The sequence below is a fragment of the Poecile atricapillus genome, chromosome 1, assembly GCF_030490865.1.
Source record: "Poecile atricapillus isolate bPoeAtr1 chromosome 1, bPoeAtr1.hap1, whole genome shotgun sequence".
Lineage (NCBI taxonomy): Eukaryota > Metazoa > Chordata > Aves > Passeriformes > Paridae > Poecile > Poecile atricapillus.
Window position 1 is genome coordinate 157,299,702 of NC_081249.1, and position 27,472 is coordinate 157,327,173.

Below are 27,472 nucleotides of genomic sequence, written 5' to 3' on the forward strand. Positions count from 1 at the left end.
CTAATCCACAGAAATATCTTGTGTCAGTAGAAAGCAAGATGTTGGTAGTGACTATTACTGTGTGAAGGAATACTCGTGCATTAACATCTCAGTCAAGCAATGGGAAATTGCACTGGGTAGACAGGGTGCCCATTCCAATTGAGTCAGTTATCATTTCTATACAAAGTATGAATAGGTTGTCCACAAGAAGGGTACTTATTAAGCAAGGAAGTTAGGTCAAAACAGAAGATATAGAGACAAGTGAAAATTGCTTGAGGTTAAGCTAAATTTGCCCTTGGAAAGGAAGTTGAAACAAGCAATAGTGTAACAGCTGCAATAAGAAGAAGGAAAGAGGAAATATGCCACTGATCTGAGAATGGCATCAGGGGTAATTCTGGATTAGGTCTGAAAGTGCGATTTTAATTTTTGTTTCTTTCAGCAGTGGGCAATGAAGATGTGAGGACAAGGGTTAAGAAAAGTGAATGTATGCAAATGGAGTATATGGTAGCTCTTCAATAAATTATTGTGCTTGCATTGGGTTAATGGATGGTTGCCATCCCCAGTTCTGAAAGAGCTGGTACCTGAAAGTCCAAGAATTATAGTGAAGTGCTTTAATAAATCTTACAAGGCTGTGTGCAGTGTAATATGACAGGGAATTAGCAGGGACAACATCTATATTTAGAAGGGCACAAAATGTAATTTTGACAACTCTAGACCAGTTAGTCTTTATTGTGAGGCTTCAAAGTAAATTTGGAAGGAAAATGTTTGTAAAGCATGGATCCATCAAGAGTGAAATTGAAGTACAGTTTTCACACAAGAATGATCATGCAAGAATTCTTCTTTGATATGATAGCTGGTTAGTTAGACAAGGAAACTTTTTTAACATAACCTGACACATAAGCTTATAGGTTGTGCCATATGGAAAATTATTAATTACAGTGGGGAATGTGTATATTGTTTCTTTACAAGCAGGCACAAGCTTAATGTGGGAAATGCGGCTTGCTGTTAGCTGGGTTCACCCAGAGTCTCTTGTTTGGAAGAATGGGCACGTTTAGCTCATGTCTGTCTTCAAAATGTCATGTACCCATGAAGGAGATGAAGGATTAGTCAAAGGCAATAAGGAACTAGTTAGCAGGAAGGCAGCAGCAAACAGCTTTGAAGGAAGAAATGTTAAGGTCCAAGGATTTCACTAGTGGAATTTCTCTCCAATTTCTTACCAGTTGGTGCTGAACCAGTTTTCTTTAATGCTGTCATTGAGAACCTTTGGCATGAAGAGCAGCAGTGTAGCAAAATTCCTTGATGATACAGGGGTGGGAGTTGTTAATAAGACGTGGAGATACTATTAATACAAAGTAGGTTCAAGCTGTCTTGCAGGAAGATTGGGATGGCCTCAAGTACTGGGAAAACAAAAGCAGTGGGGTAGGATTTTGGTGCCAAGTGTAAGGTATTATCCTTTCAGGATGAATAAGTTTCCACTGTCAATTGGGTAATACCAGTGTGCTGGAGAACAGGCTGGAGGGTGATTGTGAGCAAAAAGAATGCAAGAATGTGACAGGTAGGAGGTTTCCACTGGCATTAGTAAGAGTACTGAGGAGAGATGTGTTTAAATTGATCAGGGTAATGAGGAGCCTGCTTAGTCAGAGGTAACAGAAAAGGTTGTTTGTTTAGCCTATCTCAGAAAGTAAAAATAAATGCTTATTATAGATACAGATATAGATAAATATATAGATACATATGTTGAGGAATATATATACTGTCTATAAATGCATGAGAAAATAAATCAATTAAAAATAAAGCTATGAAAATTTATTAGTCAAGTTAATTGGATTTTTTTCCCTTCTGTTGAATATTGAAAAGTCTTACAAAAGCCATCTCTCACACAAAGGTGAGGTTCCAAAGAGAACCTGACAGCATGGGATGCTGTGTGTTCTTACCTCTTTCAATCTAGGTTACAGTTGAGGGTGCCCATGTTTGCCCTAGAGGAATTAGGAAAAGATAAAAACTGGTTTTACCCTCTGTTTTCCTTTGCTTAAGCCTTGTATTTTTCCAAACTTTGTGGTAAGAAAACACATAACATTGTTCCTTTAAATGTTTTGATGCAAAAGCAACAGCAAAGGATCAGTACTGAGATTTTCTTTAGTTGAGATCAGCTATTTTAAGTTTGATAGGTAGCAATTAGATTTTATATTTAATTGGAAAATTCAAATCTTCACCAAATAACTGCTAAAATGCAAAATGAGAAAGTAAAGAAATGAGAATTCTCCTTTGCAGGAAGGCGGATAGGGGGCCAGAGAATGAGAAAGGATCTATGCAAATTAAACCAAATATGAAAGTGTAGGAATTTCTGGACAAAAAAAAAAATAATAAAATCTTCAGAAATATTTTTCACAGTATCTGAGTGACTAGCCTTTCAGGGTTAAACAGGAATTTTGCTGAGAGTGACACCTGTACCAAAAGGTGACCAAGCTCAACTCTAAATTGACCTTTTTAAGGGAAACCACCACCAGAGGAACCTGAGTGTAATTCTTCTTGCTTCTTCTTTACCCTACCTTCCAAAACAATTTAATCAAAACAAATCAATTTCTGTGAAAAGTTCTGATTTCCACAGTTTGACATTTTCCAGAAGAACAATATTTTGTTAAAAAGTTCTCAAGCAGCTATTGTTATTACTAGAGGTGAGCTCATGCAGGATTTTTGCCATGTGCACTATGGATGGATTTCAATATACATTTAGGAGTCTTCCAAATTCTTTATAGTAGAGCAGATGCCATTGTTTTAGTTAGCAATTTAACTTGGTGATGGGCACTGTTTTGCTTTCCTTCTTCTAGTGAAGGAAGGCATCTCTGCCTTGGGAGAATATTGGACTCATTTATTTGTGTTTACCACCCTTCAGGCCTGTGAACAATGGGTCATTTTGTCACATGGCTGCATGCTGTGCACAGAGACTCTCGTACTTGGATTTTTGTTGGTCTCGTGAAGCTTCCTAGTATCAACTCCACTAGAAGTTACTAAGGAGACTAACAAATGTCTGTTTTTCTTCCCTTCACTTGTTGTAGCTCTTGGGTTTTTTGGGTTTTTTGGGGTTTTTTTAAATCCAAATAACTTGATTCTGCTGTTATTTTTGTTGGTACAAAAACCCAGATGCAAACCCAGTCCAATCAGTGGCATTTTTTCTGCTGAAAAACTGACATAAATAAAAGTCTTAAGACTAGTGCCTCTGACTCTTGTCCTGAAAGGCAAGTGGAACATTAGGTGTATTTTTTATGATAGTTCTCCAAAGAGACTAGCCGTTAATCTCTCTGAGTAGGTGTGTCAGCTGCAAACATTTCCTTCCAGTCTACCATTTCAATCACACTTCACAGTACACTGAAAATTGGCAAGGACGTTAATTACTGGCCTCTAGAACAAACCACCTACTTTGATTCAAGCGTGTTTTCCAATTTTTAAGAATGTTGTTTCACCTACAGAACAGTATAATTACAGAAAATAGCTTGGTTTGGCTAACATCTTGTGTTCTGTGAGTTCTGCTTGCAAGGCAGCAAGCTACACCAGGCAAGAGGCTCACCTGCAGAGGATTTTAACCTCTTGCTGACAGAAGTGAGGGCTTGCCAGCATCCAGTACATTGTTCTTGGTATCAGAAGCTCAAAACCACTGTCACTCAGATGTTAAACATTAACACTTTCTGCTTTTAAAGCAGAAGTTAAGCTACTTTCTTCCCATATAGTAAGAAAGTTTTTATTCACCAGGGAACTTCCTGTTAAAATTTTATGGATGTCTCTCACAGGAGTAGTTACAGCGGTGGGTCCTGTACCTGGGCAGTGCAAAACCCTGGGTGCAACACGACCCACCGAGCAGCACGGTTCAGAGACTGCTTGTGTAGCTGCATTTGTGCAATGCAGTATTCAATAAAATTTGCCAGGAATCAGCCAAGTATCCAGGACATGATTAATCAACCAGCAGAATGAATTGCCCATAGATGACTGGGAGTTGACAGTAAACAGTAAAACACCTGCCTTGAGGACTTACAGTCTTAAGAGACAAACAGGAAACAGAAGCAAGTGGGAGCTCTGTTTTAGGAGAGAGATTTTGAGGCATACAGGCAGAGCTGTTCATGATTATACAGTGAGTTTGGCAGACTTAGAGGCTGAACTATGTGCATTTCCCTTCATGGGTTTGTAGCTCATATAACAGGTCTTTAATTCACCAAGAAACTTTTCCGCAACTGTGTCCCAAAGAGTTGGCAGAATCCACAGTTGGCATTTCTCACACATGTGCCTCTTAGTTAAGGGCTCTACAATTTGTACAATTAATAACTTACACCATGAGTTAAAAACATTGGAAAACAGCCCAATGCTCAGGCTCATGTGTCAAGGAATTGCTGTGGAAGCCTGATCTTTTTTGTTGTTACAACTATAAATCATCCACTGATTTAAAAATAATTTATATGGTATCTGGGCCCTCAAGGCAGTCCTGCAGTGCTATTGAAATTGGACTTTTAAAATTAATGGTGATTAAGTTATAGCCCCATACGAAATATGCATGAATACTTATTTCTCCCTGCCTCCTCTTTAACTGTAAGGCCTGTTGGGGCTGGCTACCTTCCTGACTTACAAGCCACATGCTGCAATTTCCATTATAGTCATGAGTCACACTCCCTTCAGAGTGAATCGAGGATGGGAGGGGGAGTATCTGGTGGGGTTCATAGATGGGAGATGACAGTGATTGCTTAGGGATTTCCTCACCCCTCTATAAACCAGATCCTGGGTGAGAATGCACACAGATCTCAGCATGTGCTGTCAGTGCCAGTCTCTGCAGTTCCTGCTGGCTCATTGCCTGCCACTGCTCAGGGTCCTGGTTATCCAGCAGCTCTTCTGCTGCTAATGTCAGCCAGGGGCTGCCACCATGGGAACTGCCCTTAACAGCCAGGGAACCATGTGCAGACCAAAGTCATGTGTCAGTAGTTTGTGGCCAAGGGACTTGCTTCACTGTCTATGTGTTGGTTACCAGTTTTGCAGTATAGCAACACATATATATCATATGAAATAAGTTTGCTGATAACCACTTGGCTGAAGAGTTCTAACCTTAGGTATTCAAAAAGCTTACTGTATACATGGGAGAAGCCATTCAAAACATAATTCTGCTAGGAAAAAAAAAAAAAAGCCAAAACATTAGAAACAATTTCAATGCTAGAAAAAGAGGGAATATTTCATAAGAATCAAATAGTGCTCATTTCCTTCCTGGTAGCTGGTACAATGCACTGTTTTAAATTCAGTATGCAAATAATGTTGATGACTGATGCTTTAGATGTTGCTAAGTGGTGCTTGCCCCAAGTCAAGGACTTTCAGTGTTTCCTGCAGGGCCAGTGAGGAGGTACACAAAAAGCCGGGAGGGAGCCTGGTCAGGACAACTGGCCAAAGTGGCCAAAGGAATATTCTGTGTATAGAACATCACACCCAGTATATAAAATGGGGGGAGTTACCAGGAAAGGGTGTGATCACGGCTCAGGGACAGGCTTGGCATTAGTCAGCAGGTGGTGAACAGTTGTGCTGTGCATCACTTGTCTGTCTTGGGATTTATCTCCCTCTGTCTTTCTCCTTATTACAATTACTCCTATTAGTGTCATTATTATCATCTTTTACTTTCTTTCTATTATTTAACATTTAACTGTTCTTATCTCAATCAACAAGTTTGATTTTCTGTTCTTTCCTGATTCTCCTCACCATGCCATCAGTGGGAAGAAGGGGAAGGGGCCAAGCACCTGCATGGTGCTTAGTTCCTAACTGTGGTTAAACTACAGCACTGCATTACATAACAGTGTAACTCTGTGTGTGCAATTGTAATGGTTGAAATGATTGCACAGATTGATATGTTTTCCAAAAAGTATGGATATTCTGAATAAACTGGTTATCGGTTGTTTATCATTTCACAGGCAGAATTGATAGCTTTGCAACAAGAAAAAGAAGCTGCTCTCCAACAGTGCAAAAAACTGGAAGAAGAAATCCAAACATTGCGTGTTTATTACAGGTAAAATGATTGATTCTAATATGAATGAGTGACTCATAGGGGAAATTTTCTGTACGATGTCTGACTGAGTGAGGAAATGGCCTTATCAAATAGGTATTTGTTGGGAAAAATGTGAATACATCAATGAATCAAAGCCTGCATTTCTGCTTTACTGCTCACCAACCATCTCTTTGAAATAGGAGTCCTTTTCTTATAGCCTGAATTTTGTCTTAGTTTCTTTTAAGGGAAGTGAAGAGTTGGTGATGGTTGATTTTCACACTAAAAAGCTGTACTATGGCAATGTGATCACTTAAAAACATGTGGACAAAAGAACCACATTACATAAATGCTTGTTTCTTCCCTGATTGTTTGCACATACCTAACCTAGTCAATGTAGATTTTAAAATAATAAACTCTGTAATTCTAAAAGACTGTTTTCTTCTTCAACCCCTATATATTTACCTTTTATTTCCTCATGCATGTACGTAGAATGAGAGAAATACCCATTCTCATTAATTTAGGTGGGCTGCACCGAACATTTGCATGGATCAGTGGGTTTTAGTCCCTAAGGAACAGCTCTGTGTGGTCCAGTGAAGGAGTTAGGTTGTTTTATGGAGTGATGTTGGGTTACAGCTCTCATTTCATCCTGACCTCCTGTGTGAGAGGGGGTACAGAGCTGCCAGCAGGTTAAAGGCAGGAGAATTGGCATCAACACAGCAGAAAATTGTGAATCTGAAGGCTGAATGTCTGTGATGAGGGATGTGGGCTACAGAGGTAAATAATAAATATAGTGTGAATACTATACTCATTGGAAATAAAGAGAACTAGTTATGTCTAAAAAGCGTTTGCAATAGCAGAACTGTGTATGTTTTCAGTGTTTCAGCATTCACAAGTGAAAAATACTCGGGTTTCTAGAGGTTTTTCAAGTTTCCCCTTCTCATTAAGTTTATTAAAGCCTTGGAGGGGAGTTTCAAAAACAACTTTTGTTCCTAAATCTCATAGGCATTTATTTAAAGCCTGTTAATAGTGAATAGAAACCCCAAGCAATTTGTGATTATTGGATTTAATGAATTTGGTCAGCATTTAGTGTGTGCACAAATTATGGTATGATTTACCAAGCTAAAAAGAATTTGTTATGGTGCCCTTATTGCTCGTTTAAATGTTTATTTTTTGTAATAATTTAAAAACTGAAATGTAATCTTTTAAAATTGATATTTCAGAGATTAAGAATTTGCTTGTGTTGGTCTATGCACACTGTAGGAGACTTTTCACTGATTTTTGAGTTATATTTTTGGCATAGCCTATCAAGTTTGCACTAACATGCAATGTTTAACAAGTATAGTAGGCAGCAATGGCCATTTACTTGTGTAAATGCTTTAAATCCCAGAAATATTAACAATAATGACTTGCAGGAATCAGCACTAGAATGTACCATGTTATTAACTTACGGCTCTTATTTTGAACAGCCAAAATTTCACTGTAAGTGGCTGACGGCATTTGCAAAATCTATCCATAAGGTGTGGAAATGCTCACCTGATTATCCCCTGGGGCAAGAACTCATGTATCACTACTGATTTATACAAGTTGTAACATCTGAAGTAGAAGATTTTATCTCCTACCTACCTCACTGTTCCAGAGGCTAATGTCTCCCGAAGTGGACTCACAGAGTGACTGATGGAGGTTGGCAGGGACCTCTGGAGGTCATCTTGTCCAACCTCTGCTCAAGCAGGGCCACTGAGACCTGGTTGCCCAGGACCACGTCCAGAGGTCCCTGCCAACCTCAATCAATATTCAGTTTAAGTATGGAGATTCCACAACCTCTCTGCATGGAAACATTGCTGTAGAGCATACAAAGACGTGACTTGAAAAGCCAGAGGCCACCTGGAGCTGAACCTGCAAGTGTTGTAAAAGGCAACGAGGACTCCTATAAGTGCATAAGCAGCAACATTTGATGTCTCAGGCCTGTCTTTTTACTTGATTATAAATTAGTTACACCATTATGAGGATTATTATGAACTTCTTAACATTTTGGTTACAGTTTCGTTTAAGTTACATGAATGTCTACAGCCCTTGCCATCCAACAGTGTGACAGTACTTTAAACACATGCCAAATGAGACAGAAAAGAATATATGTCACATGTGCATAAAGCTTTGGCAGCTGTACCAGGCCAAGGGTGGGACGACCACAGTAATTACGAATGACAAGGTAGACAGTGCATTTCCCAAGCCATCCCAAATGAACGAAAATTTTCACTCTGCTTTGTATGTGGAAGGGATGCATGTATAAATGTATTCTGGATCTTTTTATTTCCTCATAGGGTTTGCCATGCTATGGTAGTCTAGAATTAGCACTGAGAGTGTTTTTAGACAGACTGTTTTGAACTCTAGTGGAAGTTTGCTGCTGTGATCCAAGTGAGTTAGCTATATGATTTGCTGTTCAAGACTGTATTCCCTGGAGTTCTTCTCTTTTTTGGATTTCAGAATTCCTCAGCTAGCAAAATAGAGGCTTCCACACATGCTCCAGTCTTCATCTGAGCTGTAAAGCTGCAATGTGACAATGCTGGGTGCACATTCCCTTCACCTGCTGTTCTCTCATGTCTTTGCCAGATTCTTACACTTTCTGTCTTAAGCCCCAGCATGACAGGGGCTTAAGAATTTTGGCTCATTTGGTGACTTCTCCTTTTGCTCATAGGTCTTCCCTGGCCTTACAAAAAGCATTTCTTCTGCTTTATTCTTTTTCTCCTTTTTTAGCTGAGATTTCTATGAGTCGTGGTTTAAGGAATGGTACTCCCCAATTTAGTGTTCCTGCTGAGACTCTCCAAATCACATCCCACTCACTCATTTGCCCCTTCTCCCTCCTACTTTCCCTGCAACAGGATGGAAAAGAGAATTGGAGGCACAGAAGGTGAAGATCAGGACTTGAGATAAGAGTGATTTACTGGAAACAGCGATGAGACAAGAAAATGAACAGTAACAGCTACAATACTAATAACCAAAGTGTACAAGAGAGAGGGAGTGATTCACATGCACAATTCTCACCACAGCTACACTATCCTGATGGGAAGGAGCCCCTTCTCCCCAGAAAAGACTCTCTTCTCCCCCCAGACTGGAAAATGTCATGAGGTGGTAGAGAATATGCTCTCGGTCACTGCCATGCGCCCTCCTGGGTACTGCACAAACTAACCCTGTCCTGGCCAGAACCAGGACACTTCATCATCCTTTAACTTAGAAGAAGTAAATTTAAGAAAACAAAATCAAATAAACAAACAGAACAGAACAAAACAAAACAAAAAACCCAACAACAGCAAGGGAAACAAAAAAACCTAGAGGCTCACATTAAAGCATACAAGGAATACCTGCTTCACTTTTACTTGTGCCTTAACACACAATAACATTTTAAGGATTTGGTCACAAAATAAATGACTGTGTGCATATATTAACTATTTTGGAAGCATACATGTGTAAACAATGGCATTAAAATGTGCATTTTTATACCAATCTGACTTTCACTAACATTAGTATAATCTAGGAAAAGTAAAGTATCATTTTGTCATACAAAATCAGGGGAGAGATACTTAGGTGCAGAGTATCTGTGTGTGCCTAAAGGAGGGCAACAAGTGGAGACCTTCAGGGGAAAAAAAAAATCCCTTTTTATTTTCTCCAGAGGGAAGAATCTTTGTATCTAGAGTACTGCAACCAGTTTTGGGTCCCCAGTAAAAGTAAGACATCTATAAATTGAAGCACGCCTGACAGAGGGCAACTGGTTCGGTCAGGAAGCCATAGCATTTGCAATGTAAAGAGAGACCAAGGGTACTGCTCTTGTACAGCCTGGGAAAGAAAAAATATTCCTTTGTTGGCTCCAGGGAGACCTAAAGGCAGCCTGACAGGGTCTGTGCAGGGGTTGTCAGGAAGGGCGTCCTCTTCACAGTGCTCCATGACAACAGGGTGAGAAACAACTGACTTGAATTGAAACAAGAGAGTTTCAGGCAGGTTACAAGGGAAAACTTTTTCACCACGGGGGCTGTCCATCATTGGAACAGGTTGCCAGAGAGGTTTTGCCATCTCCATCCTTGGATATTTCCTAACATGATAAAGTCATGAGCAATATGGTGTGATCTGACATCGGTATCACTTTGAGAAGAAGTTGGGTTGGACTGGAGACTGCCAGTGGTCACTTCCAACCTCATTATTCTACAGTTCTCTGATCTGATAACTGCTGCTGTTTGAAGATGTTCATTTTTTTTCCTCCAACTGTGAAGGAAGTCTGTGTTGTAAACCACACTTTTGGTAAAGTGAAAAGCCAATCCTAACTGAAAGCTCCCAACTGGAGCTTCATGGAAAGCTGGAATGGCCTAAACCAAAGTTAAAATGAGCTTTTGCAAATAAAATGAGGAAACATTTATTTCCCTCTGAATTCTGATTTTCTGAAAAGCATATCCCAGAACAATTTCGGTCTTCTTTAAAAGGGACAGAGAAGTGAAATGGAATTAAAAAGGAGGAAAAATCTAATTCAGATACATAAGGAACAAGAAGCTGGCTACAAATAAAGTTTGCCAAGTTCTGTGCTTCTGTTTGTTCTTCTTGTGTTGTCTCTGTGTCAAGTTTCAAAAAGAAAATTTTGTTTTCTGGATGCTGACTCAAAAATGCATAGTAGAAATTTGCATAACAGTTAGGAATAGCTTACTAATATAATTGTTTCAACACAGTGCTCTTTAAGCTAGAGATTAATGCAAATCATAAGATCCTCAGTGGCCAAAGAAGGGTATATCCAAATAACCAGTTTTGAAGTACATGGGAATGTTAATCCCACTACTTCTTTCTCACATACCTCTGTTGTTTGAACATCATCACAAGTTTTTTATTTGCATATTTTTCAGTTACGTGATCTGTCCAATTCTAAAATCAGGTTCCTTCTTCCCCTAGATTTATATTCTGAATGTGACACCATATGGTATGGGATATGCCTTTGGTCAGCTGGAGTCTGCTGTTCCAGCTCTATCCAACTTCTTGGGCACCCCCTGCCTGCTCACTGCCGGAGGGGTGTGAAAAGCAAAAAAGGGCTTGACTCTGTGTGAGCACTACTCAGGAATAACTGAAATATCCATGTGTTAGCAACACTTTTTTTCAACACAAATACAAAATTTAGCCCCATACCACCTACCATGAAGAAAATTAACTGCATCCCAATCAAAAGCAGTATAATGTTGCAAAGTAATTGGAAACTGTAAGTTATGGTGAGTATGGGAGAAAAAGATGGTTTATTTTAAAGTTATGTGATGGTTCTCAACGGTGAAATACAAGAATAACTTCAGTAAGGCTCCTTGTATTAATGAGTAAAATTACCTGAAATAAGTATTTTTAGATTCAAACTTTCAGTTAATATGGGTAACTTCTATGCATGCAATGCCAACAGTTTTCTTGCTCCCTAACCAGTTGTAGCACTTTTTAAGTTAAAAACTATTGAAGAGATTTAACAGAATTTAAATCTACAGGTTTCAATGCTTACAGTACTTCAGTTGGAATACTTGGAATTCATGTTTAAGTGGCACAGGCAAATGTTCTATATAGCAGTTGGTTTTATGGAGGTCCATATATTTTTCCTACGTCTTTTGTAGAATGACATGAAAGTTTATTCTTTTAAAGACTGAGATCGATAGATGTGAAAGTAGGAAATCAAGAAGGTTCTTTATTATTTCCCCAAATGAAGGACTATTGGCACAGGGACAAACTCAATTTTCATTTTAATTACAGAACTGAATCACCCTGTAACAAGAGAAATAGATGAAGAAAGATACTTTGTAAGCCATTACTTCTAGTCCTGGATAAAAAGACTTTTCTATTCAAGCTTTGGATACAGTTGTGTGTGTTTGATTTACTTCCATTCTATAGTTTCATGACTGATGTGATGGAATATAATACTCAGATGGTGCCATTTCAATCATACTCCATGGGCTCTGTGTATGGATATAGAATGGTGTAATTCTTGCTGTCAGAATGTTGCTCTCATTCCAGTTTTAAGGGCTATTAAAAACTATAAATTATTTCTACTTAACAAGTCAATATTCATTTTCACAGCCACTGCAGTAGCAAGTCAGAATACAATAAATAGCCTAAATAGTCAGACTCCTGTACTCTGACTGACCCCTGCTCAAACATTTCAGCCTGTTTGTTCTGCCATCTCCTAGTCTCCTTCAGAGTTCTCTCAGTCTAGATTTCCCTCGGGGGAACACAAAATGTAGCAGAAGATTGGGCTGCTCTAACATCCAGTTTCCCAGCCCAAATGAACTGGAACCCGTTTACAGTGGGATTAGTGAAGCTGCAACCACTAATGCAGAGTGGTGATCTCAGTCCTTCTTCTAAAGCAAAAGCGGACTACCTTGAGCACCTGTCCCAGCAGTTTACCTCAGAGAACTAACTGGTCTTTTCATACCTGTTGGTTTTTTTATCTCACTTTTTCAGTTATAGCCGTTGACTCATTTTCCTGCTCTTTTCATCCTCTCTGCTTGTTTCTGTTCTGGCAGTTGCTGTCATTGTTTCAGTACTAGTTGCTTTAGACATAACATGGTGTAATTACAGTCATTAAGAAGAATGACCAAGTAATGGTATCCCTCTAAACCACACTGTTATTTTGGCAGTAAAGTTTTGGGGAATTCATGGAGAAGACAGCAGTTCTTTTAAGTATTCTCTGTCCTTGCAGCAGTGACTTCTGTTTTATCAAAGAGTTTCAGACACCTGACAATAAACATAAACCTTGAGCTAATTAAATTTCCCACTTACAAGCACAGAAGAGGTTCTTTTCTATACCAAAGAGAGGAGGTGTTGCTGCTGAAGATGAATAGATCACACGGACACAGGTCGAGGTGTGGTGAAGAGAAGTGAGAGTTTATTTTTTTCTCTCAGGATTTATAGGTTCCTGACCACAGCCAGGGATTGGGTGGTCAGGATAACTCTTTTTCACTGCACTGGCCATGAGAGATGTCCATCACAAGACGTGTAACAGAAAGAATGTACACATATCCATGTTTACACTTACTGTCCTGGGAAAGTCTTTAGAAAACTATGTTAGCAAGCTCAGAAGCTGAGTTGTCAGGGCCACAAGGAGGGGCTTGGATATGCAGTGGGAGACCATGTAATACGTGATTTGGAGGAGCCTAACCTGCCCCAGTAAGATGCAGCCAAACATAGAGAAAGGAATGACGCTGTAAGGGAACACTAAGGTTTTTGTTTGTCTTCTGTTATAACAAAGAAAAAGGCAGGGACCATCTTTCTGTTTGTTTATTGAACTGAGTGTCAAAATTAGTAGAATACTGGGGTGGAGAAGCACTGCTGTCTTTAAATCAAATTGGTTAAAACCACATCTCTCAGCAACCCATGGAGGTTTCAGTGAATTTTTAGTCAAGTTGTGGGGGTGAGGGGAGCCAACACCCTGATAATTTGGACCTGGGATTTAGAATCTATGTGTTCAGTCTTCTCCTCCTCTGTTTTGTGCTTTCCAGTGGGGTGCTGCAGCCCCAAAGTGATTGGGATTTTAGGTGGGTCTTTGCAATCTCATAAGCGTTTTCCCACTAGTAAGCACCTATGTCTAAGTCTCCCGATGGCTTCTTTCCTTTGTCACTTTATTGCTTGTGCAATCACAGCTCTTGTCAGTGTTGCAGGAGATAAAAGTCCAAGGTTTGGAGGCTGTTTCTGAGCTGGATCAGACAGACACTGATTGATCAGTGAGCTGCTTTGCACTGGAAAGCAGCTGCATGAAATTTTACTGGTGCTACTGAGATGGCTGTATTTCTCAGTGGTTTGGTGCAGTAGAGGCAGAGCCCTCCCCTGTTCTCCTTGTGTATTTCACACTTTATTGAATTTATTATCCTCCTGTCTCTGCCCCATTTCCAGACTTCGTGTTCTCCAGCTTGGAATTTATTATTGTCTCACTTTCTGCATTTGTTCAACTTTCTAACAATATAGAGACTGACTTTAGAACTAAATCTGTGGATAGGAAAATTTCTTGGGGGCATGGCAGACCAGACTCACATCTATTCTCCAATTAGTATTTGACCATTTACAAAGAAAAGGGATTGTGAAGAGAAACTCCAGTATGTACCATAAGCTTTGTGTTTACAGTGGCAGTTTGGCAGGCAATGAGAAGGCAAAGCAGTATCTGAACCTGGTGGGGGCTGAGGGGTGTCCTTTTTTTGCCCTCCAATGAAATATTTTAGCCATCAGCATGTTCTTTAGGCTGTCTGTGTTTTGCATTCATTTAGAAACACAGAAAAAAAAAGCCTTGCAAATGTTTTGCTTCTTGCCGTGACATGACTTTGAAAGTTTTCCTATCTCACCGGGAAAAAAAATTAGTATGGCAAAACAATTTCCAGCTTGGCTTTAGTGATTTATAAAAACTTTGAGAGAGAGGAAGCACTGAACTGTCAAAGATCCAAGGCACCTGATGGAATAACAAGCCACCTCACGCCATCTCTGCAACCAGAATGTAGTACACTCAAATTGCCTTGTGCTGCTGTTGGATTGGTCTGACCTACACTTTATGAAATCTTTGTGCCTAACGTTTCCAGGGGCTGGCTCTTGGCCTTCAGAGGTGCCTTGCCAATAGAAACACTAAGCAGCAGGTCTGAGGAAGCAGCATGAATATGGACTCAAGAGCCAAACACACTCTGTGATGCCGTTTTAATTTGCACTGTGCACTATGCTAATTCCACTACTGCTTCTGTTACTGGGTGTTATAGTGGCAAAGTTTCTTAAGTTTTTCAAATTAGTTGAGGACCAACCAGTCACTTTTTGTGCCAAGTACATTAAGGCTAGAAGTACTCCACGGGTCCTTATACTGTATTGCACCAGACTTGAGCCGACTTCTCTACTTATTTGCTGTCATGGGGTAATGTGAACTAAAACAACATTTACTTTGTCGTTTTTGCTGGAATGGGCCTTTTCACATCAGTTTCTGTTCTTCTCTAAGAGCAACGATTTGCTTGACAGAAAGGAATTCCTTGCCATTGGAGGCTGATATGGTCTCACGACTCTGTATACAGGGCCCTGCTGGCATTCTGTTCACAGCTGTCCTTTGCCTGGCTGATTCCTTCACCTTCTTTTCTACCTCTGCTCTATGTTATTTTCTGTTATGACTTCCATGGTTTCTCAGTGAGCTGAAAAGTCTAGGAGGTGTAATTTTGTTCTGTGCTGTTTGAAATAAGTACACAGAGATGTCGAGGAACCATTTTTCAAAGTTGTTAAAGCGTAATAAAATTGAGTTCTTGGAAGGTTTAAAGTCTCTGGAAGAACTACCTGCAATCAACCCACTGACTGCTACTTGTAGTTTGTAGTAGATAGCAGTACAAAGTATGAAACTCCTGTAGAAGTACTTGTAAAAATTAGGATGATGAGATCACTAAAGTGATCACAAAATCAAAATTGGAGAATATATAAAGAGCATATGCAGGATTATGGAATCTGTTACCTGATAGAAGGGGTGTGTGGCCAAAGGCTACAGATTCTGATTCTGCCATTGAAATGTTGAAATGCTGGATGAATATAGATGAATCACATCGCTAAACTCTGCTTCAGCTGCTTTATTTGTATAAACTGAATAAGAAGTTTTACCCTTTTGCATAACACCTTTAGAGACTATGAATATGCAGGTACTCTTGCTTTAAAATGAAAGAAGGAAAACAGATAGAGAATAAGAAGCAGCCCTCTCTAGAGCAAGTTAAAGAAACACAGGAAAACCGTGTGTGTAATAAGAGGTATTTGGAAGACAGATTTTCCCATGAGAAGTTAGGAAGAAAATCTAAAAGTGTAGAAGAAGAATTTGGCTTGCCCTATAAATATTGTATGAAAGGGAATTCTTTTGTTATTAATATGATATTTAGAAATAAAGTAATAACATTGTCAGGAGTACTTAAAATGCCATTTCATTTTTGTTGGTTTTTCACAGGACATGTTTTTATGTTAAAATGTCAATTCAACAGTTTTGAAAAATCATGAATTTGATGTGTTTCAGTTCAGTTGTCTTCAGCTGAAGAACTGAAACAAAATGTCATTTCAGTTTGAAATACTAAGGTGAAAGAAAACTTTTACTTAGAAATGTGCCACAGGAAGACAACATAATTTTTTTGTGTTGGAATTTACATTTCCTAATAAAAAAAGTCTTTGGTGAGAAAACTTTGTACGTGACCAGTTTTCAGTCAGTGCTAGACATAACATTGCTTTTCTTACTCTGCACTTAACACTGCACACAGTGGAAAAATGTTAGGGAGTATCTAAGAATGCAGGTGGCAGAAGAAGTCCTCTGCCTGTCACAGAACACAAAACAGAAAGCTGCCCACCTGTTTTGTTTACAAAGAGAGAAGTCAAGGGTAAGGTATTTACTTTATTCAATTCCTGTCTAAACTTAGAGCTTTTGTTAAAATTGATACATGCATGTCATGCTGATGCATTTTACTGGAAAAAATTCCATTTTAACTTCCCATTCACAAACTGCTTTCCTAGCTAATGTGATAGAGGTCTTGTGTTTTGGAAGGTTTTTAACCTGTGTCCAGCCTTCCGTAATGATGTGTTACTAATCTGGTATGGGTAGTTCTTCCAGCATAGGTGTGAAAGCTGTCATTTTTAGGAGAGTAGAAACCAACTTCGAAATTTCAGCCACAGTTTTCCAGTGAATAAGCAGGCCTGCTGGGATTTTACTCAGTTCTGAGTCTCACAGATATTTGAATAAAGTGTACTAGTAATATTTGCTTTTGTAAGCAGCAGTTTACATGGTCATGACAGGAGGGAGAACTAGCATAGTTCTTTTTTCCTTCCACTTGTCTTTTTTCCTGATGCCACCAAGAAAGGCATGTAAGCAGTGGCATGGAGCTGCTGTTTCACTAGCAGAGGAGCTTTTATGGCTCTGACTTTGGAAGGAAAAGACACAGAAGGAGAGGGAGGAAATTACACTGAGTGAATCATCAGTGTTGTATTTTCTTTAACAGCAGAGAGCTTAGAGAAGCTCTTCTATTACCTGTGCCATTCCATGTTACAGTTTTGTCTTTTTCTCTTAATCTGTGCTGTATCAGCATTACAGAATGGCTGCCTGAAAATGTTTTCATGAATGACAAAATGCAGGATTTATTTCTAATTTATTTATTTCACCTTCTTCACACTGCTAGCTAGCCACACTTGGTATGACAGCTAGTGAATTGAAAAGTATTTTATTATACTGTGCAATGCTAAAAGTTTCAAGAATGAGATCTCAGAATGAAGAGAAACCTGCAAGCACTGTAATCTCAGGGTTGAACTCACTGAGGTTGCTGACATTTGGAGCAAATAAAGTCATGCTCTGTCACACAGGTTCCACCACTGTGTCTCTCCTGTCATCAAGAGAGATATTTTTTATGCAGTTTTTACCATTCTCTTAGGACTTCTGCTTTGATTTTTCAGAGCAGTTTCTTGACTCTGGTAATTAAAATAGATTTTTTTCATGCCTGACATTGTCATAGTTAATAGCATGTTTCTGTACCATTCACGAGACACCACAACAAAAAATACTGATTACTACAAAATAAGCTTTGAGATGGCCAAACTGTTTCAAAAGGAGGAAATAATAATTGAATTGTGTAAAATTTGTTCATAAATGTTAAAATGTTAAGAGCTCTAACTATAAAGGATCGCTCTTTTTTCAGTGTAAATTTGTATTTAGTGCTGGTCAAAGTAGGCTTGTATGTGCAAGCAGTATCTGCCTAACAGTCAATAGTCTGAACTGAAAATACAGTAGTTTATTTGGAATTTCTCTGCCTGTCTTTTGTGTCTTGTTTGTTTTGTTTTTTTTAACTAAGCAGGAAAGTATTGAAAAAACAAAGTCCTGATTTTTTTTGGTTTTTGTTAGGTACTTTTTTTTTACTGTTTCTGATGTTTGCGGCAGGAAAAGAAATCCTTTTGTTTAATTTAACTATTCTTTTAAAATAGCATAGTAAGTAACAAGTGTTGGGTAGAAACAAAGCAAAGTCACAGTTGGATGTTGCTGTTATAAGATAGGCGATGACAATGGTATCTTTTTAGTGTATCTCTTATCTGTGGTGTCATTAAATCTAATGATGTGCTAAATAATAAAAGCAGCCTTATCACATTGCAAGGCTTTGAATTGTCTCAAACTTGCCATGCCTGCGGGTTCCCTTTGGCTTTTGGACAGGGTTTGGAGTCGGAAGGAGCTGCAGTTCAGAGTGCATTTATGTGATCAAAGCTCTTTAGACAGATGGCTGCTAGCACTCCAAAATGATTAAAATATGTTCCAAGCAACATCAGTCTGTGGGCTTGGGGACCCAACCTTTCATTAGTCAATAAAGGGTCTTGAGTTCTTGAAAATGAAATCTTTAAAGGCTAATAAGGCTGCTGGTTTGCTCTGAGCTGTTTCTTTGGATTTGCAGTTGTGGATTGGAAATGGGCCAGTATCTGTCCAATAAATATGAGGCTTTAAAAAAATCTGGTTGCAAGAGACCTCCCAGCAGATCTGCCTGTTAAACAGTGTGGCCAAAATTTTCAGTCTCATATATGTAAATTTAGACACCTGAGTCTGCATGTAGGGAGCGGGAAGGGACCCGCAAGTGCCCCTTTGGAAAACTAGTATTTTTCTGGAGCAATAGTTTAACTGTAGGTGCCAAAGCTGGATCATTTTGACCTGTACAATTTTATTTTTAAATCCTTATGTGTTGAATAAGGATCATTCTAGAATACTTTCAGGATACCATAATCAAGAGCATTAAGCAAGTTTTCAGAGCTTTTAGAAATCAGTAATATTACTTACAGCATTCCCAAGTGCTGTCAGTACTTGCCAAATCGAAATCTGTGATAGTATAGTTGGGTGCTACAGTGTGGCTGTGTTTATTCTCTTGTCTACACCTGGCTTGTGAAAGATAGCAGCTGAGGGCCTGTGCAAGTGTGAGGTGTCTGTAACCTCCTCCGAAGATTTGTGTGAGGGCAGCAGCATTAAATGCCTGTATAAGATACGTGTTTGAGCCTTCTGTTTCTTTTTTTTCTTTGTTTGACAGAAAAGAACCTGTTCTTACAGTTTGCAAATTTCTGAATTTGAAGTGTTCTTACCCAGTAGACTCTTTTACACAAGGCTCAAAACCCAAAGATATGTAAATTCTCTCCAAAAATGCCTCAAGATTTAGCCTACTGCTGTAGAATGTATCTAAAACACATCAAAGTTTTGACATGCACCAACAGAAGTAAAACAAGTTGTGGTGATCCCATTAGCTCAATGTGATCCCATTAGCCACATTGTTCAGCCTGTCTTCTTTCACCTTGGGAACAGCTCTTGCATTCCTTTTGTCAGGACTTGATGGGGACAGCAGCTGAAGTTCTTCCCCACACACACCATATTTACTCCAGGAATGTCATATCCATTTCTTTTTCTCAGAGTCTCCCTCTGAAGGCTTGCCTGCATCTGAACTGCCAGTGAATTTTATTCATCAAAAACCTAAGCAAGATGTTACTGGTTTTTGATAGAAGTACATCAGTCTCTGGGTTCTGATTGTTTTGATGAGCAGATTTGGTTTTCATTTCTTGTAAAATATCTGGGGTTTGTACCCCAAAGCTTTTTGTCCACCATCTAAAATATCCTGTCACCTACTCTGCTCTTACAAGTAATTTCTGAAGTGCATCACATTTTCACTAGCTCTAGACATAAGTATTTTGTTTCTGTTCTTCAGATTCCTGCGAACTATTTTTTTTTTCCTCGAACAGAACTAAGAGCTCATTTGCTACAAAGTAGGCAAAACAAGACAAAAGTCTACACTAAAAGCCCAGGATGTAGTGCACATGCCTGTTTCTCTTAGTGTCTCCATTTCTGGGGTTCCTTATGAGCAGATATATTTACCTTGGACTTGAGAGTTCTCACAGTGACTTAAGTGTGCTCTGAAGTGGTCCTGTTATTTTATCTCTGTTACTATTCTGCCTCCTAATCAGCTAAATGAGTCAGAACTTCAGAGTAAGGAAATGCACAAAGCTTTCATCAAAGTGATATGATTTTAGGGCTCAATAGATCATGAACAACTATGACTGGTAAAAAAAACCCAAAACCATAAAGGACAGATTCACAATGTCTTGAGAGCAAACAGAATTTCTGTCCTTACGAATTATGTTTCTCTTTGTATCTCCTAATATATCAGACTTTACATTAATCACTTTTCCCTCCACTCCAAGGCATCATATGAAACTTTACTAATCAAGCTGGCATCCTATATAGCCTGGTTTTTGGGTTGTTTTTTTGTTGTTTTTTTTGGTTGGTTGGTTTTTTGTATCATTTTTCTGAGCTCTACAGAAGCTCCATTTCCAACAATGCCATGTTACAAGCAACTGCTACCAAGTGGTTCACCTATATTTGCAGGTCTGAGATTTCCAGAGAACTGAGCAGGACTCGAAGAGCAATATGAGTCTGAAGAAGTGAATAATTTTATGCATGCTGCTAAAGTGCTTGGGGGATTCCTGCTTTGAATGTTCTGATTTGTCATTGTTTTCATCTGGAGTTGCAAGTCTCTGTAAGTTGCAAAGACCAAGTACTAAAGGTCTCCATTTGAGGAGTGGAAATGAAGGGCCTCCTTTGGAATGTTTTTTCTTTGCCTCTCTATTCCCCTAGCTGTAAGATGTAAATAGTGCTACTCATGGGGTTTTTTTGGTTTGGTTTTTTTTTTTTTTTTTTTGGAAGGTGCATTGATTTAAGTTTTCTTTATTAGATTCTGCTAAATATTAAGTGAGATAAACCTGTATTTATCACAGTAGGTATTGTATTGCAGCAGTCCTTCTGAAATGCAAGTACAGAACTGCCTTTTCCAGATGAGTCATACACTATGAGTGCCCCATTAATACATTTAATGTTTAATGACCAACTATTTCTCCTGCTTCCTCCAAATTACTATAAAGTTACTATTCCAAGGAGAGAAAGTAGCTTTTTATTCTGGAGAAGACTGTGGCATTCATCGCTCTCAGTGAGAATGTAATCTTAAACAGTTCGTGGGATTTTCTCTGCTAAAAGGCAGCATGGAAATCTTTGAAATAGGAATAAGGCTGCAAGAGAGAAAAAAAATAGGTATCTGCTGTTGCATTAGCTCAGTTTGGAGCATGTATGTCTGTGTGTGATCAAATTAATGTGTATATATATAACTTTGTTGTAGAAATGTTGCAAAGTTCCTTTTTTCTGTTTGTAACAGTGCAGCTCTTTATGACTGGGGAGGAAGAAAACCTGGTTTTCTGAAGGAGGTGTTGAGCCTGCCAAAGTTGATGGAGGTGAATTTGGAGAGCCAATTAGTGTGGGACAGCTAGATAGGAACAGAGAAGAATGTAAAATGAGTAGATTGCTGCAGATTTATGCTTGCCAGAACAATACAGGCAAATTGTGATTTTAAAGACCCAAAGTTTGCAGACTTAAATAAAGACATGCCTTAAAAAAATCCAATATGTTGGTATAATGATACTTCTTTTGAACATTATGCTAGAGAAACGGTACAAGAATGTCAAACATTTAAAAATTATTTTTACTCAGCTAATTCTTCATTAATGGACATTAATACTGTTGACATTACTCATTGATTGAATGCAAGCAATTTAGACAATAGATAGTATCAGGTGCTAATAGATCCAATGTAATTATTCTTTGTGAAATAACTTTACACAGTTTAGCAAAATTGTTTCAATTATTCACTGTAAAGGAAAAGGCTGAGTAAAAGTGAAAATACTAAGCTTTCTCCTCTAGGGGCATTATATGCATTTCTAAGTCACATTTTTTTCTTCATAGCAACCTTTCCTCTATAGCAGCTTCCAGTGCAAGTTATTACAATTCTTTTTGCATAAGATAGGTCATGTGAAGTTCAGCTGTAGGTGGGGCCACTCTGGTTGATTGGGGGACAGTCTTAATAGATCCATTTCATTAATTAAGTCATGCATTTTTTTATTAACAAAACCTGTATGTCAGGTTTAGCCAGCTGGGAGCCATTCTTATGGTTGTTATCTTTGTCAGAAGGAATATTGTGAAAATAAGGAATTACTGTACACGCTTTAACTCCTGATTAAACAGAGGAATGACATCCGCTCACCTGCTGTCCATGAAAAAATAACTTAGGGGCATATCATGGTGTTGATTCATCGATTCTGATCTTACCTATCTCATTAAGGTAAAAACTATGTACATTGTATTGAAAATATACCATGAAGGACTTATGTCATACACAATCTGTGGTCATTGAAACAACCAAGGTTGAGGCGAAAATTTCAAACATCTAGATTATTTATTGTTTCTTTTTATTTCTGAAGGAACTTTTTCTTCTTGCCCCTATTTTTGGCTGTATAAAGTAATATTTTCTTGCATTTTTTCTCTTCTGGTCTTCCATTCCCAGAGATCAGGAGGAAGCAGCAAGGTTTCGAGGAAGTATTTAGTTGTACTAGGCAGCCAGAAGAGCACCTACTTATGGCCACAGCCATTAGCTTCCTGGCACAAATAAATTCAAAGCAGTCTTCACTAGGCTTTCTTCTGGTTCTCAGTGGGAAATGCACTAATGGCTTCCACTATCATTAAAGAAGATTCAACTGGGAGGAACTTTCACCAAAGGGGAAGAACTTCTGTGAATTTGTCCCTCACCAAAAAGACTGTGAAGAAGGATGGATAACAAGGTTCATGTTACCCAATGTATCTTTCTTTTGCTTCTGAGCTAGGCAAGATCTTAATGTTATCCAGGCTCATATAAGATTATGTTCTGTTTCAATCATATTCTGTAAAAGGGATGTCCATCCCAAGGGTTTTGGTGGAGATAAATACTTACTCTTCAATTTGCTCTTCTTCCCTACTATCTTTACCATAGAAATCCTTTTACTATACTCTTACAGTTGTGACAGTAGAATGAGGAATGTCGTGATGTAGGAATTTAGTTTTTCCTCTTGAGCAATGTTACTGCTCATATCAGAGGAGGGTATAATACCTGTTGGATGCATATAAGCATAGTAGGCTGTATTCATACCAATAATTATCTTGTCCCGTTCAAAAAATAAATAAGGAATTGAAGAGTGTTGAATTCCGTGTTGGCTAGATTTCACAAGAGCTTTCATATTCATTCAGTTTCCTTGTCAGGTCCTGAGAAAATAATTAATTCTTTGGTTCAGTGCAACCAATATATTTCCTGCTATAGTGTTTCATTTTACCTGCTGGTCATGGAGAAATGAAAGAAAAAACTGCAGTTTTTCTTGTGAAATCCTGTGTCATAAAGTGAAAAATGGGTTTTTTTTCTTCAACCTAAAGCTAAATTAAAGCGCACAACTATATTAATTTTTTACACATTTTATTTCAATAGCTCAATGGTCACAACTCACGTGGGTAAAGGAAGAGAGAGGTGAGGGAAGCAGATTTAAAATTTTTAGGATACAGAAATAAATTCAGCACTGTTTATAGCCTTTTTCCAACCCCTACGCTTGAGAGCTTCTCTTCACTGATTTTTCTCCAACCACCAGTCTACTCACTTTTCAAGAGGTATGAAAGTTGTGTGTTTTGGCTTCCAGTCATGTGCCATATCCAGCTGATGGCCCCTTTCACTGGGAGGAAAGAAGGAACATCTCAGAAAACAAGGATGTTTGTGCTCAGGGCAGATCAACAAAGCACAGGAGGCTGCTGTCACTGCCTATGCCCCGTGGTGACAGTGGTGGCTGAACCTGCAATGGGGAGGCAAAAAATTGTGAAAAACTGTTTTCCATTGAGGTCCCAAACCTGGATCTGTCTGCTGAGGTTAGCCAGGTTGATGAACATTGTTAATGCGTGCATACTGGTAATTAGCTCTTTAGTGTCTTTGCGTGATCAATAATGGGTGCTGAGACCTGAACCAAATCTGGGCCTCTGGTTTCCAAGATGCAGCACATGAAGGTAATAAGAAGAAATCCAGGACCCCGAAAGCTTGGATTTTAAAGAAAATGGGCTAGGGAAAGACACTTTACTCCCAGTTTCAGCATGGCAGGCTGAGTTTTGCATGTTGTGACTTGCTCGGTACCACAGAGAAGATGTGGAATAGAAGAGGGAATTCAAGACAGAGCTCTTACCCCAATCCACTAAATCATTTCCTTAGCATGTGTCCTTGTTTCACGTTAGGGGAGAATGGCCCAGACAAGTCTGCCCAGTTGCTTCAGAAAGCTTTGATACAATAGGGAAGCAGACTTCCCCTATATTAAATTTCCCAGGCGCTCCCTTTATCATTTAAGCCATCGTTTTAACTGCCTTGTTTCATAGCGCTTAACTGTCCAAGGAGCTGTATGATTTATATGAGCAAGGGTTTGGCAGCAGCAGCTAGGTAAGACATGACTTCCTGAGCAGCAATATGTTGCCATTGTGCCGTTTACATGGTGTTCAGGAGGTGAGTTGCTGAGTGTGTATCTGCACAGAAATCCCCAAACCAGCTGCATTTTTATATGGCAGAAGCCGTGATGGCATTAAAGTCGACATTTCATGTGTCTTTACCCATGTGGAGGACAGATTTCAGACTGCAGCACACGCAGTCCTCCTAGTGAGTCACCAGCCATTGCAGAGTGGTACGTGTTGCTGTGTACAGTACCAAGAAAGTGGGGAAAATGTGCTGGGCACACTCACCAAGAGTCCATCAGTACCTCACTTACTGGTACTCTGGTGACCAAAACTGGGCATGGGCTGGAGCACAGTACACCATGTTTGCCTTTCATCAGAGTTGCATAATATTTTTCAGTAACACCTTTGAGTAAGATCAGACAAAACTGTTTAAATAGTCTGTTTTATTTTCTTGGGACAGGGAAGGAAGCATCCTGAAATTTTAAAAGTTACATTTTCTTTTTTTTTTAAATCATTCAAAGACTTTTTTAACCCATTGAATCATTCAGCAAGAAGGTAGGGGCAAGGAGCAGAGCCCCATGTGATTCCCCTTCTCAGCTTAGTCACACTGAGGGCTAGCTTTAGGGCTACTTTTTCTAGCTTTAGGGCTATTCATCTCATCCATGAGATCATCCCTCTCTGAAATACCATATGTATTCAGTTATTCCATCTTTGAAACATGTTTCCATTCTTTGTATTTCTTCTAATTGCCTTCTCCTGGAGAGGCTCTTCCTCAGCTGGATGTTCCTGGCCATGCTGGAAAGCAGGGCTGGCTTCCAGCTTGGGGTCCAAGACAGCTTTGTCTCTTGCTTTTCTGATTCAGTGGAGGAGTTAAGCCAAGCCATCACAATAGCAAATCAGGACAGCCATAAAATTCACGATCATGTCTGATTTATAAAGATAACATTGTATTAAGTACAAGATACTTTCTGAGGTTTTTAGTAATCAGCTTTCTTCAGCTCATCATTACTAAATGGTGCCATGTGCTTCACTGCTTGATTAATTTATATGCCTTTATGATTTTAATTAATGCTGTTTTCACCAGAGGCAATACTAGTGATTAAAAAACTTCAGGCTGTTCACTTTATCTATGCCAGTGTTTAGGAATTATTCCTGCGATCTTTATTTTTGAAGACTATTGAATGGCATCAAGAGCACAAAGGAGGCCATGTAAACACTGGGGAAAAAGTAATGCTTATACTTCTGGGAAAACATTTATGGTGATTCACATTTTGGAAACTGAAACACTATCAATTTTTTATTGCCAGATTGTCTTCCAAGAAAAAGCTTGGATCCATTGCTGAATCATTTTCTTCAAAATACATAGGCTCATATTGAAGCTGGATCATGCAGAAGAGGCTGGAAGACTGTGCTGTGGGAGAGAGTCAGAGGATTCCTCCATCCTCTGTCATTAGCACAGAGGCACAGAATAAGCCCATCTAAGTATCTAAGGTGGTGTTTGGATCCTACCTGGCTGTAGCAGAGGGATACCTGCGTGATGGTAAAGGATCAGGACAAAAGTTTCTTTGTTAAGGATCTAGACAAGCAGCTTTGTACAAGAAAAATAGAAAATGGAAACATGCTTAATAAAACTCATCACATGAATATACCACCTGAAGATGAGAATAATCAATATATGGATACAAAAAGTCTCTGGACCCTGGTATAACTATTTCAGAGTTGGGGTTTTTTTCCCTGGTGAAAAGAAGCTAAAATTCCTACATTGTCTTGATGTGAATGAGAGCTAAGAATTTTTCAGAAACTGAAGCCTTGTAAGAAAATCTCAAATGTGCACTTGTATAACAGGTTTTGAGCGAGTTTGGCACAGTATTTACTACTACGGTATAAAGGGCTAGGTTCCTTGATGTATATTTCTAGTTGGCATTTTATCAAGGAAATAAACTTTGGTTTTTCTTTATTTTGTGACATGTGGATTGAAACTACATTTTCTCTGTCCAAAGCCTTGATTTAAAAGCATTAGATCATTAAATTCAGTGCTTTTGCATAAGACTAAAATTGTAACTGAACAAATTATTTATGCAGAGAGAAGCAAGATAAAGTTTCTTTCAAGAGTTCTTTAACATATCAGATTGATAAGAGTCAAAACACCTTTACTGCCATTAAATATTTACCAAGACTTGGCTTTTGGAAGAGGGGCAGTTCAGCACAGTGTGTTTGGCTCCATGCAATGCTATTGATTAGCTATCAGAAGGACATAGTTAATGGGTAACTGGAGGTATTACAGAGCTCTCCACATTCTTGTCAAGTCTTTTCTCTGAAGATGACCTAAAATAAAGTCAGTTACAACTGGCGTTCACCTGAGACAGATTGCACAAGTTCGCCTACGGTATGAACAAAAGGTTCACAAGGATCAGTTGACCAGGTCTTAGGCAATCCTTTCTAGTAGTTGTCATCACTGCTGGACTTTAGAACTGCACGTGTTTACATTTAATTAGAAAGAACACACAGTTTACATCGCACAGTAGCTATCGGCATCGAATCAGAATTGATTTCCGCTCGCTTTCTCAAATGGCTATTTCTTTCCGACTAATTAAAAAAAGGCACATAACAAAATGACTCATATAAATTTTAAAGCAAAGTAAACACTATTCCCTGGAGACAAAAATAAAAGTCAACAGCACCTAGTCATTACATTGAGCTTGTTTTCAGGTGATGCTGATGCCTGCATTATGATATGTATCGGTACCATCAGATTTCTTTTATATAGATGTATATATGGCATGCCTCTTTGCACTGAGTGGACCCTTCACTAACCATTTCAGTTTTCAGGGTCAGGATTCTTATTTATTTCATCTGGATTGTTGCAATTTATCTAATACGAGTTGATTCACTAATATTCCTACCTTTTGCCAAAGGACTTTATTAATTTGAAATAAAATTGTCTGTGTGTGGTCACTCATGTAAAATGGAAGTTAGATGCCAATCTGCAAAGGAAACTAAAGGCCCAAACCATATTATCCTTAACTTCATGCATAATTTCTAAGAAATCTCTATTAGATTTTATTAGTTCTACAGGCAAATCTAAATTCAAGCTATCGTGACAGGCAACATCAAATAAGGCTTCTGCAGAGATGTCTGGCTCTTGAGGAGACCCAGTCTTTGTCATCAGGGAAGAT

The 27,472-nt window shown here is 38.8% G+C and overlaps 1 protein-coding gene across 2 annotated transcripts in view; it reads left to right on the forward strand.

The window, feature by feature from the left end:
• The window catches only part of MIPOL1 (mirror-image polydactyly 1), a 183,956-nt gene that overhangs the window by 126,482 nt on the left and 30,002 nt on the right, over positions 1 to 27,472 (forward strand). For both annotated transcript variants that reach the window (XM_058864690.1, XM_058864679.1), the window contains exon 12: positions 5,910 to 6,004. In XM_058864690.1, coding sequence (XP_058720673.1) covers positions 5,910 to 6,004 — 95 coding nt within the window. The remainder of the gene's footprint in view (positions 1 to 5,909; positions 6,005 to 27,472) is intronic.